The 14440-nt window shown below is 43.7% G+C and overlaps 1 protein-coding gene across 2 annotated transcripts in view; it reads left to right on the top strand.

Moving 5' to 3' along the window:
• The window catches only part of LRRIQ1 (leucine rich repeats and IQ motif containing 1), a 2234608-nt gene that overhangs the window by 1642814 nt on the left and 577354 nt on the right, over positions 1–14440 (top strand). For both annotated transcript variants that reach the window (XM_069629324.1, XM_069629323.1), the window contains one exon: positions 2828–2929. In XM_069629324.1, the coding sequence (XP_069485425.1) occupies positions 2828–2929 (102 nt within the window). The remainder of the gene's footprint in view (positions 1–2827; positions 2930–14440) is intronic.

Below are 14440 nucleotides of genomic sequence, written 5' to 3'. Positions count from 1 at the left end.
CTATAGAAAGCTGGATGAAAGCCCACTGGATGTGTCTGAATAGTTCAAAAACAGAACTTATGACATTCGGATCTTCAAAAGCCTTATCCAATCTAGGCCCAGCCTACTCATCATTTCTTATTAAGGACTCTAGCATCACGGTCCTAACTAAGGTGAAAACACTTGGCATATACCTGCAATCCTCATTAGGAGCAGACGCTCAAGTCGCTTTTCTTAAAAAGAACTGCCAGTACCACCAGAGATTACTACGCCGCATTAGGCCATATCTTAACGCTACAAATTGCGCCACCATTGCTAGAGCCACGATATTGTCCCGACTGGATTATGGGAATGCGCTGATGCTCGGTTCAAGTAAATCTTGCATTAAACAATGCCAGATCATCCAGAATAACACTGTTAGAACTATTACCGGGAAGTCCAAGCGCGAGCACATCACCCATGACCGAATAGGCCTTCACTGGCTCGGCATTGAGGAGCGTATTAAATTCAAATCCCTGACACTTGTCCACCGCTGTCTTTTTGGCACGGCTCCTACATACCTAGAGAAGGAATTTCTTTGGTACGAACCAAGCCGCTGTCTTAGATCAGCAAAAAAAGGGCTACTCAAAGTTAGCCACAGCAGAGTCAAAGCTACTGGACTCGGGAGAGCCTTCCCTACCAAAGCTATTGCACTCTGGAACGAGCTTCCTGAGAAACTCAGATTAGAAAGCAGCTACTCGCTATTTAGGAAGCAGCTGAACACTCTACTCTTTCGATAATTCGTTGCATATTCATCATGGACTCCTTTGAGTCCCCTGTCCTCCTTTTTCATGTTGTCCTGTGATCTGTTCTCTTGTGTTGTTGTCGCGCCCTGATGCTTGCGAGCTTCGGCGCGTTATAAATATATAAATAAATAATAATAAATGGCAATTCATTCCTTTTGTGACAGACTGTTTGAGTAGTACCCAAGGGGGAGGTTTTTGATAAAAATGTGATGACATTATAAAGAATATTTATTCAGTAACACTGGTCAAAACTACTAGCTGCATGGTGATGTAAATTCTCAAACTGGCTAACATGCCCAAAGAATTGTCCCACTTTGACCCAAAAAACTGTCCCACACTAGCATTTTGTGTTTTTGGTTTGGGCATTGCCAATTCAAGCCTGGTGATGTCTTTCCACATCAATTAAGAGGTGGTTCTTCCTACCTTTTCTCTGGATCCATAATCTCCGTCAGCGGTCACGCTACACTCTTAGGATGTCGGCAGGCCTCTGAAATTGTGTCCATCCAGGACAAAAGACATCAGGAAATTGGACACTCTTTTTTGTTACATTCAGGATCCAGACTCCTGGTACTTAAGTGTCTTAAGGCCACCATTGCGAGGTAAATGGTGGCTGGCATTAACCACTGCTGCAAGATGCGCAAGTGAACTCCTCCAAAACGGTTGCATTCCCATTCCGTAAGAGCAACGGTGATGCTAGTCACTTTTCAACAGAAAGTTCCACATAGGAGTTGATCAGCAAGGTAGCCACATGGGCTAATCCCTCAACCTTCTGCAAGCATTTTTGCTTTGACACTGGAACAAGGTTTGATGTAAGTTCAGGCAGGCTGTCCAACAGTATCTCTTTGCTGGGTTGTAGATAGTTTCCACCTCCCAGGTTTTTACTTCATTCTAAGGATTCGTGAATAGGTATGGGGAAAGGGGACGGGATATAGGAGTATGAAACTGTTACTCACTATAGGGACTACTGTATTATTAGTCCATGGTGCCCTTTCCTCCATATATCCAACCTAACTCCCCTGTTAATCTGGTAGTTTAGTAGTAGACAGTGAGTGAGCAAAAGATTGACAAGTGATGCCAGTGAGCATAGTCAATGGGGACTGGGCATGCCCCAGTGCTAGCAGGCTCGTGCATGCTCAAAGTTCTTAAAGGTAAAACTGATATGCAGTACCTACAGTGACTAACAGTTACTTTATTTCACACATATTCCATTGCCTCATTACAATGAGCCATGAATGGGAAGTGATTGCCTCTCTAGGTGTCTCGCAAGCTTATGAGAAAAAGTGTCGAAAATCACCAGTGGAGGAAAGTTTTTCTCCACTTCAATGACGTCACATCCGTGGAGAGCAACGTTCGTTCTTCGCAGTATCATATCATAACATTGGGGAACGGCAAAGTATTCACTTATTATCGGTTATAAACAAGGGTTAGCACTTAACGTGGAATAATCGACACCTAGCTATAAGTATACTATTCCCCTATTGCACATCAACAAATACAAATATCTGGATATCATAACATATATGTTGATTAAAGCGCTGAGTTTTCGGTAACACACATTTGCTCTGAATTTCTGTTAACAGAAATCAATTCATTCGATGCCAGCATGATACCAAAATTAACGTATGTACTGATAATTCCTTGTGGTCTAAAGACGTGCATCGGCAAAACAGATTTTTGCATTTAATGTAACGCTTATCAGAAAAGAGGAAACCGCTTTCACTGCAGATGAATTTGTTTACATGCAAGTGATGCGTGCAAATACTTACATGAGTGTGGCACTTTTTGTACAACACAACACCCTGTCAGTGCGTATGCCATTGCCCTTTAGCCACAGGGAGAGAGTGATCACAATTGTAATTGTCTACCCCAGGAAGTAAATGGATATGCTTTAAACTGCAGTGGGCGTGAATATTGGCATTGTTTAGTATGTTGTGTAGCTTTGAGAGCGGGGAGACGGTTTTGTTTTTCTCTCGACAGAATCTTTTAATAAGGAATGTCGGCTTGAAAGAATGAAGAGTCCAGCGGTGCCCTTTGATTGATTTCAAAGTGTTCTTTTCATTTAGATCCTGCTGTGCGGCTGGCGTTGTTCAGAAGCAACGAAAACAAACATGTCTTGGTAAAGCCACCAAGGAAGATCCAGCCAGCGAGAGTGGAATACTTTCGAGGTACAGTAAGCGTCCCTCCTTTTCTTGTCTAAGAGCTGTGCAATGCCGCGCCTAATCAGGCTGATATGGCCGCGCATGTGTGTTACTTTTGCTTGGTGGTAATAGGTAACTGCAAGCTACCGTCACATATCGTTATGTTATGTACACACGAATAGAAGGTGACGGGTGTATCTTAAAACCAGTATTACCAAAACCAATAAGCCTGGCATGTTGTAGACTTGGATTTTGTTTACGGTATAAAACGCGGAATGCTGGCCATCTTGCCAGGTAGAGCACATTACAGTAGAATATGCACTTATTTTCTTTTTTTTCTTATCTTTATTTAATATTTTTAGAGCAAACACATGAAAGAATACAATAACGTTCATCATTAAACAATACAAGTGAAATATTATGTATCTTAACAATCCTATCTACTAGTCATCGAATACAACCCAGAAACAATATATAAGTTAGGTATTTTCACGCACATTAGGGCAATAAACATAATTTCTAAATAATAGCAAACTAAATTCAAACACTATTGCCCTATTTTCCATATTTAGACAAAGAACAACAAACAAACATTTACACACACAATCAACAAAAACAACACGATACCACTTTACTACCATTTCTTGACTGTTCAGACCCGCAAGTTACTCAGTCTGACACTCCATTGCCACGTAGGTCATCAAATGGCCTCCAAATTGTCAGATAAGTATCCCCCTTACCTTGTCTCCGCAACATGACCCGTTCAGAATCAGATAAAAGCAAAACATCCTTAATCCAACCTTAAACTTGTGGCTTCTTCCTGGTTTTCCACACAGAATGTGCACTTTTTAATTCACATTGACATTGTCATATTGTATTTGATGGGGATTACATATTTGCGCGTGGCTGTAATAAAATAAATGCTACTGTCTGTTGCCCATACACCAGACAGCCGGCTCCTCAGGACATTGTTTGAACATGTATTAATTTACTTTGTGTTTTATGCATCTTTTATATTCCATCTAGATATGTATTGAATGGGTTAGTAATCGCATTGTATCAACTGGCATTTGTGTACTATGAAATAATTGCTTCCGATCAAAATAAATGTGTTATGTTGAGATGGCTATTGACATACTGATGTGTGGAAGAGCTCGTGGGAAGGTACTGCTGAGTGGCTGAAGTATCTAATCTATGAAGTCTCGTGTTTGTTGGAAGGGTGGCAAGAGAGAAAAGGAACAGGAAAGAGGCAGGGTGGTTGGGATGTTGTATACTAAATGAGCTTACATTTTATTAGTTATCTGTATTGGTGAAAACAATTATTGGGGCAGGTATGTGCTTCAGTGCTCAAAATACTGAAAGGAAACCATGAGTAGCTTTTGTGGAGAACCAGATGGACTCAGACTACAAGGGGTCATGTTAACAAAGCTTTTTTAAAAAAAAGGAAAAACGCCTTACTTGCCCTATAGCTATGAGGGAGCTTCCGTGTCTCGTAAAAGAAAAGCTAAGGGTGCTCATCAACTCCAAAGTGAAAAGTTGTCAGTCTGAATCCTAAACAACTAACTGGCCGTACCCCTTTAGAAAAAACCTAAATAAAAGGAAAAAGGCTTGACTTGCACACTAACCTCCAAAGGCCTTCTGCCTGGCCCAAACTCTGTTAGACTTGTTTTCAGTCTTCAAAAGTTCCTTTATCACAGCAGGATATTCATCACAGTCTTTGTATCAAGTTGAATGTCAGTCTCTCCTTTTAATAAAGAAAATTGCCTATCGGTGCAAACCTTTATATTCCTACAGGATTGCTTGGAAATAAACACTTTCACCTTTGGGGGCGTTAGTACTCTCTCAAAGTCCTGAAGTCCTCAGTTAGGTTGTTTTTCTTTCGCCAAAGTTATTTCACGTAAGGCCGGTTATCCACCTTGGTTTTTCAGACTTTTATGGCTTCCATGGCTTTCCTAACTCTAATTCAAAGTGTTCATGTCCCTTTCTTTTCCCCTTACTTAGGGTGTTCATGCACCCTGGTTTCTAGGCTCCCGAAACGATGATAGCGCTCACAGACACTATTCAAAAGGTTCATATCCCTCTCAATCCGCCTTTCATAGGGTGTTTGTACATCCGGTTTCTCAGGCTCCCATAACTTGGATAGCTTTCAGAGTCGTCAATCCCAACGTTCGTATCTCTCTCAATCTCCTTTTTATTGGATATTTGTATATTCAGGTTTTTCCCACTCCCGTAACCTGGAAGCTTTTATAGCCATCACTCACAATGGTCGAATTTCTCTCAATTCCCCTTGCATAAGGTATTTGTATAGTCAGGAAATGTTCATAACTGGTAGTTGTATCCTTTAAGCTTTTCTTCTTTGCCAGCTGCTACTTAGCTCTATTGCTACAGTCTGACGTGTGTGGAGCTTGGGAAATCGGGCTCTCTTATACATTCTGGTCTCGGCCTCCCGGCCTGCCACTGCTCGCGCCACCAGATGAGACATGGGGTTTCCCGTCTCGACTCACTCTCCAGCCTCGAATCCTCGGTCAAGGAGAACACTAACCTTCAGGCGTTCATCTTGCCACTTGTTCGTCCCCCCTTGCTGCCACTGGCTTGGCAGCCCTGCGTGTCCCCCCCCTTACAGGACACCAACGATGCAGAAGCTCACCTCTGCGTAGCAGTCTTTCCTTCTCCGCAGGAGTTCCTCTCTTATACACCTAACATGAATAAACAGAACAGTGTCCTCCTTTGCTGATCATGGCGTTCAGGCTGTGGTCAGCATTGCCTGTAGCCAATATGTGTAAAGAAGGATCTTTATAAAATATAGTTGTTGCAGGAGATATTAAAGTCTTTCTAACATCCATATATGCAGACAAGGTGGTTTGCGCTTGGAGTTACACTCTGGAATGGGAGCCATTGTCCCCTAAAGGGGAGTCACTCCCAGTGAGCTCCCACTTGCCCATACCCTTAGGGAGGGTCTTGTGTAGCAGGCTCACCTCCCTAGCCTTACAGGGGGTGGCTCCTGTGAGGGGTCAGAATTCAGAGGCTGACACAAAGTTGTAATATTTTATCAGGCAATTTAATTAAAATAAACAGATTGGATAAAAGCCTCTCTGTCCCTATCCTATAGACTTTCCCTATCTAGGAAACTAAAGATCAGTCTGTGTCAAGTTGTCAAGATTATATAAACTCTCTGTCAGCAAAACTAATCTGACCTTCACACTGAAAAGGAACAAATAAAAGTGAAAGGTAAATGTCTCTGACTTATGTTTGTCAAAAAGTGTTCACTATTAAAGCAAATAGGTAAATCCAACAGAAATAGCTCTTCCAGGGAGAAATCCTTGGATCCAGGGCGTGGTTCCCTTCCCCTGGATATCTCTGGTTTGTTTGTTTATTTGATAATGCGCACCAAGCCGTTGGGCAGCTGGGCGCAGCAATACAGAAATTCTCGAAGCTTAGTTACAGTGACAGTTACAATTAGTACATACATGTAGATACACTGTGAGGTACATAAAATAGTACATAAAATGGTAAAATCATTTGTTATAATGTGGATATAGTGAGTGAGTAAGGTGGAATAGATATTGGCTATACCTGGAGCAATGAAGTGAAGCAGGTTAGTAAGGATCTATGGTTGCAGCTATAAGTAGGATTGTGAATGATTCATCTTAGTGCTGTCAGTTATTTTGATAAGGTAGTCGTAATACTGTCAGATACTATGATAAGGTAGTCAGGGGATTAGAGGTCGTTGGAGCGAAGCCATTTGAGAGCATTAGTTCTGAATCTGGTGTATGGTAATGGGCGTCTGAGTTCGATAGGGAGAGTATTCCATGTTTGAGCAGCTTTAACTGGGAAGCTAGTTCCTCCCGCTTTAGTGAGTTTAAATCTAGGGATGTCAAGCAGGAAAGTATTGGAGGATCTCAAAGGTCGGGCAGTGAGTTTCCTGTTGATTTTTTCCGATAGGTAAGGGGGTGCTAGAGTGTTGAGACATTTAGAAGTGAAAGATATGGTTTTGAAGAGGATTCTGTCCTTTATTTCTAGCCAACGGGCCTCTTTCCTAAACTTAGAGATGTGCTTTCTATGGGGAATGTTCAGGGCTGCTCTTAGAGCATTGTTCTACAGTCTTTGGAGTTTGTCAGTGACATACTTGTTGGCTCCTGAGTATAGTGCATTGCAGTAGTCTAGCCCAGACATAATAAGAGCATTGGCCAGGGAGATGCAGCTGGTATTGGATAGGAATGGTCTGGCAGCTCGGATCAATTTACAGGTGTAGGCAGTAGTGGAGGTGAGGGAGCTGACTTGCTTTTTTAGGTTAAGAGCGGAGTCCAAGTAGAATCCTAAAGTTTTGACCTCCGGCATAACCATAATGATATTGTTGTCAATGTTGAATGATATATAGTTAGGGGTTCGTTTTTTTAAGTTGGAGTCAGATCCGAGGAGTAGATCTCAGTTTTGTCGTCATTCAGGCCAGGTCTTCTTCATAGTTGCCCGAAAGGGGTATGAGGATCTGGGTGTCATCTGCATAATTAGTGTAGGTGACACCCAGTCTGTCCAACTTGTCCAACTTGTCAAATAGTGGCTTGGTGAATATGTTATACATGTTGGGTGATACACAGGATCTCTGTGGGACTCCACATGTTATTTGGATAGGATCAGCGCAGGAGGAGGTAGAGAAGACTCTCATGGTTCGGTTGGCGAAAAAGGATTGAACCCAGGCTATGGCTTCTCCTGTGAAGTTGGCAGCGAGTCTTAGGTGGCTACATAGAACTGCTTGGTCCATCAAGTCAAAGGCTGCTGACAAGTCCAACAGTAGTAGCAGGCCGGTAGGATGGTAAAAGTGTCTTTTTCAAACAACAGTTTCTTAAGGATGACAATATGTATCTCTTCCAAACAACAGTTCCCTTGGTTCTTTATACCAGGTTCAGGAGGTTTCTGTGCAAACAATGTGTCCCATACCATTTTGCTCGTCCTATGATTGTCCTATGATTGTTTGCACTGAGTTCACAAACCAAAGGGGTCTTATTCACAATGAGATGTTCCACGTGGGGTTCTCCTCAGCTTCTTTGATATTTTAGCAGACCACCTGATGTAGTTGTATATCAGAAATCCTACTATGAGCTCTTCAGGTCTCTGCTTATAGCCTTCTGCCACATATTATGATTTCAACAGGAAATGGGTCTTTGTTCAATTGCTCATCTTCAACTTGCTTGCTTTCTTAAAGTCTCTGGTATACTTGTTTTGCCATGTGTTTTGCAAAGTAAGCAAGTATGTTTCTTTCTGTGACTTTTAGTGGACTTCTGGATGTATTCTCCTGCAAGGAATCCTTTAGTAGGCTCATCAGATCCTGTGGTATTCTCTACTGCCAGGTGTCTTCCCACAATTTTAACATGCTTATTTAACTTTAGATTGCAGGTGTTTTGACTGCCAGGACTTCCATTCATCTGGCTCTTAGATCCCCTGGCTATCCTGCTACAATGTCTTATTCTACCTTATATTTGAAATGGATTACGTATGCCAACTTTCCCCACATTGATATCTCATATATGGAGACTTGTTCAAGTCTTTTAACTTCTTCATTAGTATTCATTTCAAATGTTTCTAATGATTTTTGAAACACTGCTTAATGGCGTTGTTCAATGGTGAAAAACACTAGGGTCCTGGCTGTCTTGGCTCTCAGGGTGCTGTGAGTCATATTCTAAGGGTTCTGGGACAAGACAGGTCCTTTACTTGTGCTCCTAGATATGGGGGTGGCTGGCACTCAACTGCAGGTGTTCTTCCACACAGCGAGTACCTCTATGGCCGGCAGAGATGTAGGTATTGCTACAGCAGCAGCTCTCTTCTTGGGTTGCTACGAGTCCCACTCCAGGTACAAGATGGGTCAATTTTCTCAGGCTCCCAAGCACAGGGGGGGCTGGCACACAACTGCAGAGGTCCTGGGTACAGCTCTGGCTGGCAGAGAGATAGGTCTTGTTCCAGCAGAAGGTTCACCCCAATGGTCTCTGTGGCAGATGTACAGAGCACAGTTTCACCTGTCTTGACCTCATAAGTGGACAATTTGGGAAATTACTGCTCTCCCAACAGGGTCCAACAAAATCTTCTTTAATGATTGAAGTCCAAAAATGATTAAAAGAAGTGGCGTGAGGCCCCCTTTTTTAAAGGTAAAAGTCCACAGGTGATTGGACTAAAGCTAGACTGCTTTAGGGGTCCAAACCCTGCTCTTGAAATAAGTGGACTTTGCTTTTCTGACATCACACCCAAAGTGCTTTGTGGAAGAGGAAGTGGAATGGACGGGAAGGAGAGGAAGAAGCAGAGTAAAACAAGAAGGTGTAAACTGTAACAAGCTCATCCTGTTTACAATAGCCTCACCCCCTTCCCTTATCAAAAGGATCAAAGGCTCCTTTGATATGCATCAGCCTGTGTGAGGCTTCTTTTTTGAGTGGGTGCTGCAAGGAACTCATGGTGGCAACAGTAAAGACAGACACATGTGGTCACAGTTCAAGGGTGTTTATTAAACTTTATAAATGGGTTGGAAACATGCCTAATCTAAACCTAAATCTAAGATGGGAGCAAGCTATGGCCATCAAACAATAATAAGGCAGCCTAGTGGCGTCTTGTCAAATAAAAAGGCCTATACGAAAACAAAAATATATATATTGCCAATCCTTACAGCTAAGTACAAAAAGAGATTGGGATAGTGTTCACAAGAAAAGAAGGAAGTGTTCACAATGATATATCAGGATGTTGTAGCTAGGGCTTTCCCTTCCCCATGTTTTTAGCACGGGACAAGGCCGGACCTTCTAGCACAGCACACTCCTATGCCTCGCCAGCACGAGGTTAAAGTTTCTTTCCATGATGCCATGTCCTTCTGGAGCCAAGTTTCTTTCCTGCAAAGTCTCTTGCCTTAGAAGGCCTGCTGAACCATAAACAATAAACAAAACAAAAGTTCATTTGGTAATCTTTCACGCTGGGCAACTGCTCTTCGCCCCTTGGATCCCCCTCTGCTGGGCTCCGATCCTTCTTGCAACGTTAGCCTCCCTCAGTTGGGTTCACTATGTCCTTTCACTCAAAACGTAGCACTCGACAGTCTCACTATCTTTTTCAACAACTATTCATTGCAGGCATCCCTCAGCCGAGGTCAAACTTGTCGCCACAATGTTCACAGGTATATCACTGTATACTCCCAATTGGCAGGCATCCCTCCGTCGGGTTCACATTTGCCAATTTCACAGTTCACTCAGTTTTATCACAATGCAGGATTTGCTGTTATACGAAAGAGGGTACGAGGTCTCACCTGTCGGTGTTCCACTTCCACTCCCCAAGGACCCCTCATCCAGATGATCCTCCCGCACTTGTCCACCCCCAGGAACTAGATCCAACAGCGATAGCTGTGTCCTGGCCACCTGATTGGCAGATCCCTAAGCACTAGCAAGCAAGACACCATCAGATTTCTCACATACCTTTCGCCTATGCAGGTGGATATACCTGTTCTTTGTCCAGGCTCCCCACGGTTAAGACCTGGAAGCGAACAGGGACGAAGGATGTCCAGGAATTGCTGCATATTGCACTGATTGATTTTAGCCGTCGTAGGTAGAAGTGGAGTGGTTTTACCGTTCCCTGCACAATAACATACGAGTTGGGTTTCAAGGGTTGTTTTGGGCTTCATTGGCTCAGATTTTTCCCAGTCCCATATTGGAGAGTTTTGGGAGCAGTGGTTTGTCTGCCAGGATATCTGGGGTAGAGAATCTCTGAAGGGAGGTGGAGATTCCTGTAAGAGAGTAGAGAAGATGGGGAAGTCCCGCCCCAGAATAACTTCTTTGCGGAGCCCGGGAATTATGGCTGATGATATTTCACTGGATTCGCCCCAGAACAGTACAATCATGCCAAAGCACACATACATATAAGAGTACAGCCAGAGAAAATCATTTGTCACTTCGTATTGCAGCAGTGGCAACATGAGCAGGTCTTCAATTTAATACTCAAGTAAATGAAAAGGTGTCAGGGATTTTCCCCCAATTCCAGCTAACCTCATTTCCAGGCTTGAATAGGCAAGGAGTGATGTTAACTTGGATCACTTTCTGTGTCTAATGCCAGATTTTGGGACATAGTGATGCAGACACTGCAAGCCTCCTGTGTTCCAAGAAAGAAGTTAAATATATACATCTGACACACCTTCTTCTTTACAACCATCCAATGGCTCCTATTCAGAGTATATGGACTTTGGAGAAGAACCCATAAGAATACATATTTCTCTGCATTCTAGTACTAATAAGCAGACACATACCTTGGGGAAACCCATTACATTCAGACGCTAAAATTAAATTTCCACTGAGTGTTTTGTGGATCTGTTCTATCTCCGCTACAAGGACCCAAAAGTAACTTGGAACCCAGATTCTCTGCTTTTTGGCCTTCATCATGTAGTCGCCAAAATTCTAAACATGTTGGTCCCTCCAAAAACCAACTGACCAAAATCCCCTTTCAACATGAACAAGCAATGCCCTTTAAATTGCCCTCATGTAATGTGAATGGAGAAAACATGAACCTAACTGGGCCATGTTCCATAACCTCATTGACAAGAGCAAATGTACCCAGCATCCCAGCATGCCACAAATTGGACACAGAGGGCCTCATTACGACTTCGGCGGTAGCCATGACGCTATTTGGAGGCATGGCTGCTGCCTAAATCGCGTCCGGGTCCTCAGAATGAGGAATAACCGGGCCATTTGGAAGGCCTGGTAATTCCTCCCTCCAAGGACCCGGACCTTCCCCATTCCCATTTCAGCCCCCATAGGGCTGAATGGGAGAGGGAGCAAACAACGGGCCATTACGAGTTGGCCCGTTGTTTGCTCCCTCTTCCCCTCGCGGGACCCGTTAAGCACACCTGGTTTGACCAGGCGTTGCTGCCTGGGTCCCACGAGGGGACCTCGTAATGAGGCGGTACGGGGTAAACGGTGCCGGCACCTTTTACGGCGCCATTTACCCCGTACCGCCAGGGTCGGATTGAGGCCCAGAATCTAATGGAAAAAGAACACCACCTACCATCACTGAGTTGACTCTGCTGGTAACAAAATCAAAGTATCTTTTTTCCAGAAACAAATAACTGTCCAAGCTCTTCCAAATGTCTGCCTGTGATTGATATATCAATATTGTCACTGATTTTCTGGAGGGAAAGTTTATCTTACGTGGCCAGGGAAAGGCAGAAACTACCGGACTCTGACCCTGGGGGGTAGTTATCTGTAGGAGTGCCATGTAGGGGAGGACAAACTCCAGAGAGGCAAGAAAACACTGAATCAAAATAAACCTTTCAGATGTTATTCTTAATGACACCCATCTGCCTTTGCAAGATGCCCATATGGCTTATTGTGACGCAGATAAAGAAGTCCCAAGTTTTCTTGATCAACAACCTTATTTACCTCCCCCTTTTTCTTAGTACTGAGACGAGGAAGAAGGATGGAACAATGACAATAACCAGTAGCAGTAAGCAAGCACCAGTCTTTGGAAAATGTTAACTAATGCTGGGAAGTGCCCAACTCTATCCCAACTCTTTATAGAATACCAACACCTTGTTGGGATGGAATTGGAAGTCCCAAAAGGAGTTAAGCTAGCCTGCGTTTATGGAGAACATCTTTAGAGAACGATGACCTAGTCGGTAGGAGTCACTTGGCTGTAGATACTAACTTGGGGGCTAAGGACGACTGGGTTGCAATTCCACACCCACCACAGGTTGAGAGAGACTGGGCCAGCCCTAGGCTCCACAAAATTGCTATAAACACCCTTAAACTAGTTTTGGCAGTTTGGTGTGACTTTCTTGCCATCTGTGACAAATGGTTTCAGATGTTAGATTTGCATGCCCCGATATCGAGGTCAGCTTCCCCCAGGAATATTACCAGTACAAAGATTGACCCCTACAGCAAAGCTCCCCTTGAGAGTGACAACTGGAGCCTTGAAGTGTGACCTATTTGGATATGAAGAAGGTGATCATCCCACCGAGAGGCAGAGCCATGGTCCAGACCCGACTGCAGATACAGATCCCAGAGGGGACATATATTAGGTTCTCCTCGAAATTAGGTCTGGCCCTCAAGCATTCACTGTATGTGGGAGACAAGGTGGTCGATCAGCATTACTGAGGAGAAATAAAGATAGTCTTGTTCAATCTGCATTGCTCTTAATACCACTTACGCGTGGGTCAACCCATAGCAAAACTGACTTGTGAAAACATCTTGAGTCCATCGTCGAAGAAGTGGAGACACTGGAACATACGGAAGAGCAGAAGCTGGGTTTGACGAGATGACCGAGAGACAGGGCACAGGACCCAGACACTCTAGGACCAGCCTCTATCTAGTTTGCCGAAACCCAGAGGATGAATCTACTCCTGAGAGAACCGAAAGATGAAGACCTCATATTTCAATGAAAAAGGGACTATTATATGGATTGGATGTGAATCCTCAGCTGTAGACACTGATTATCATCAATTACGGGCACCAAAACAATTCTGGAGAGATGTTCTGGAGTTGGCCCACTCCAACGTGACGGCCGGACATCTTGGTTTGGAGAAAACTCAAGACATTGCTAAGCCATTTCTATTGGCCGGGGGTGTATTTAGAGGTGAAGCAGTTCTGTACCTGCTGCCTGGTCGGTCAGAAAACTTCACCTGATGATGTCCTCCTTCAACCAATAATAGAAGTACCTTTCATCCGAATTGGTATGAATATTGTTGGTCCTCTAGAACCTTCCAAATCTGCCAACAGCCACATCATGGTGATTCTGGACTATGCCACCAGATACCCAGGGCTTTTCCTTTCAGAAGCAATACCACCAAATCCATCCTAAAGGTGATTATACCCTACTTAACCCAAGTGGGGTTCCAGGCCAAAATCCTTATCGATCAAGCGAGTAGTAATATGTGGAGGTTGATGGAAGAAATGAAGACTCTTATGAATATTAGGACCCTCCATATGCCAATCCATCACCCACAGCCAGATGGGTTGGTCGAAAGGTTCAATAAAACTCTCAAACAGTTCCTCAGAAAACTAGTGACAGGGGATGGAAAGAACTGGGATGAGCTGACACTCTGGGCTTTGTTTGCCATACGGAAGACCCCACATCCTCCACTGGATTTTAACTGTTCAAACTAGTCTATGGGCGGAATCACTGAGATGTGTTACACATTCTGTGGGAAAACCCAGGGAATCAAGAAACCACCGACCATCCCATGGCAAGCAGCATCTGAGAATATATGGATAGCCCGAACTCATCTCGATGAAGTCCAGGCAAGACAAACGAGAGGCTATGACCAGAATAACACATTACTTTCCCCTAGTAATGTTCTTTCTACTTGATGTTCCTCCCACGGATTCTTCATCTTTGATTTGCCGATATCCTGCTTATAGTTTTGGAAACTGTCCAACAGCAGAGGGCACTGTGTATCATCAGGTTGTTCTCTCTCGGTGGCTCCCAAACCCACACTCGGATGTGATGTCGACTGGTATAAATAGCATGCGCTGCACCTGTTGCCTCAGTTCTAGTTTTTCCCTCTTTCGCACAGCCCACTTGAGGATACAT

Source organism: Ambystoma mexicanum, chromosome 12 (assembly GCF_040938575.1).
Source record: "Ambystoma mexicanum isolate Mex_15411 chromosome 12, UKY_AmexF1_1, whole genome shotgun sequence".
In the NCBI taxonomy this organism is placed as follows: domain Eukaryota; kingdom Metazoa; phylum Chordata; class Amphibia; order Caudata; family Ambystomatidae; genus Ambystoma; species Ambystoma mexicanum.
Note: the sequence above shows the minus strand (reverse complement) of the source record. Positions and strands in the feature narration are given on the sequence as shown.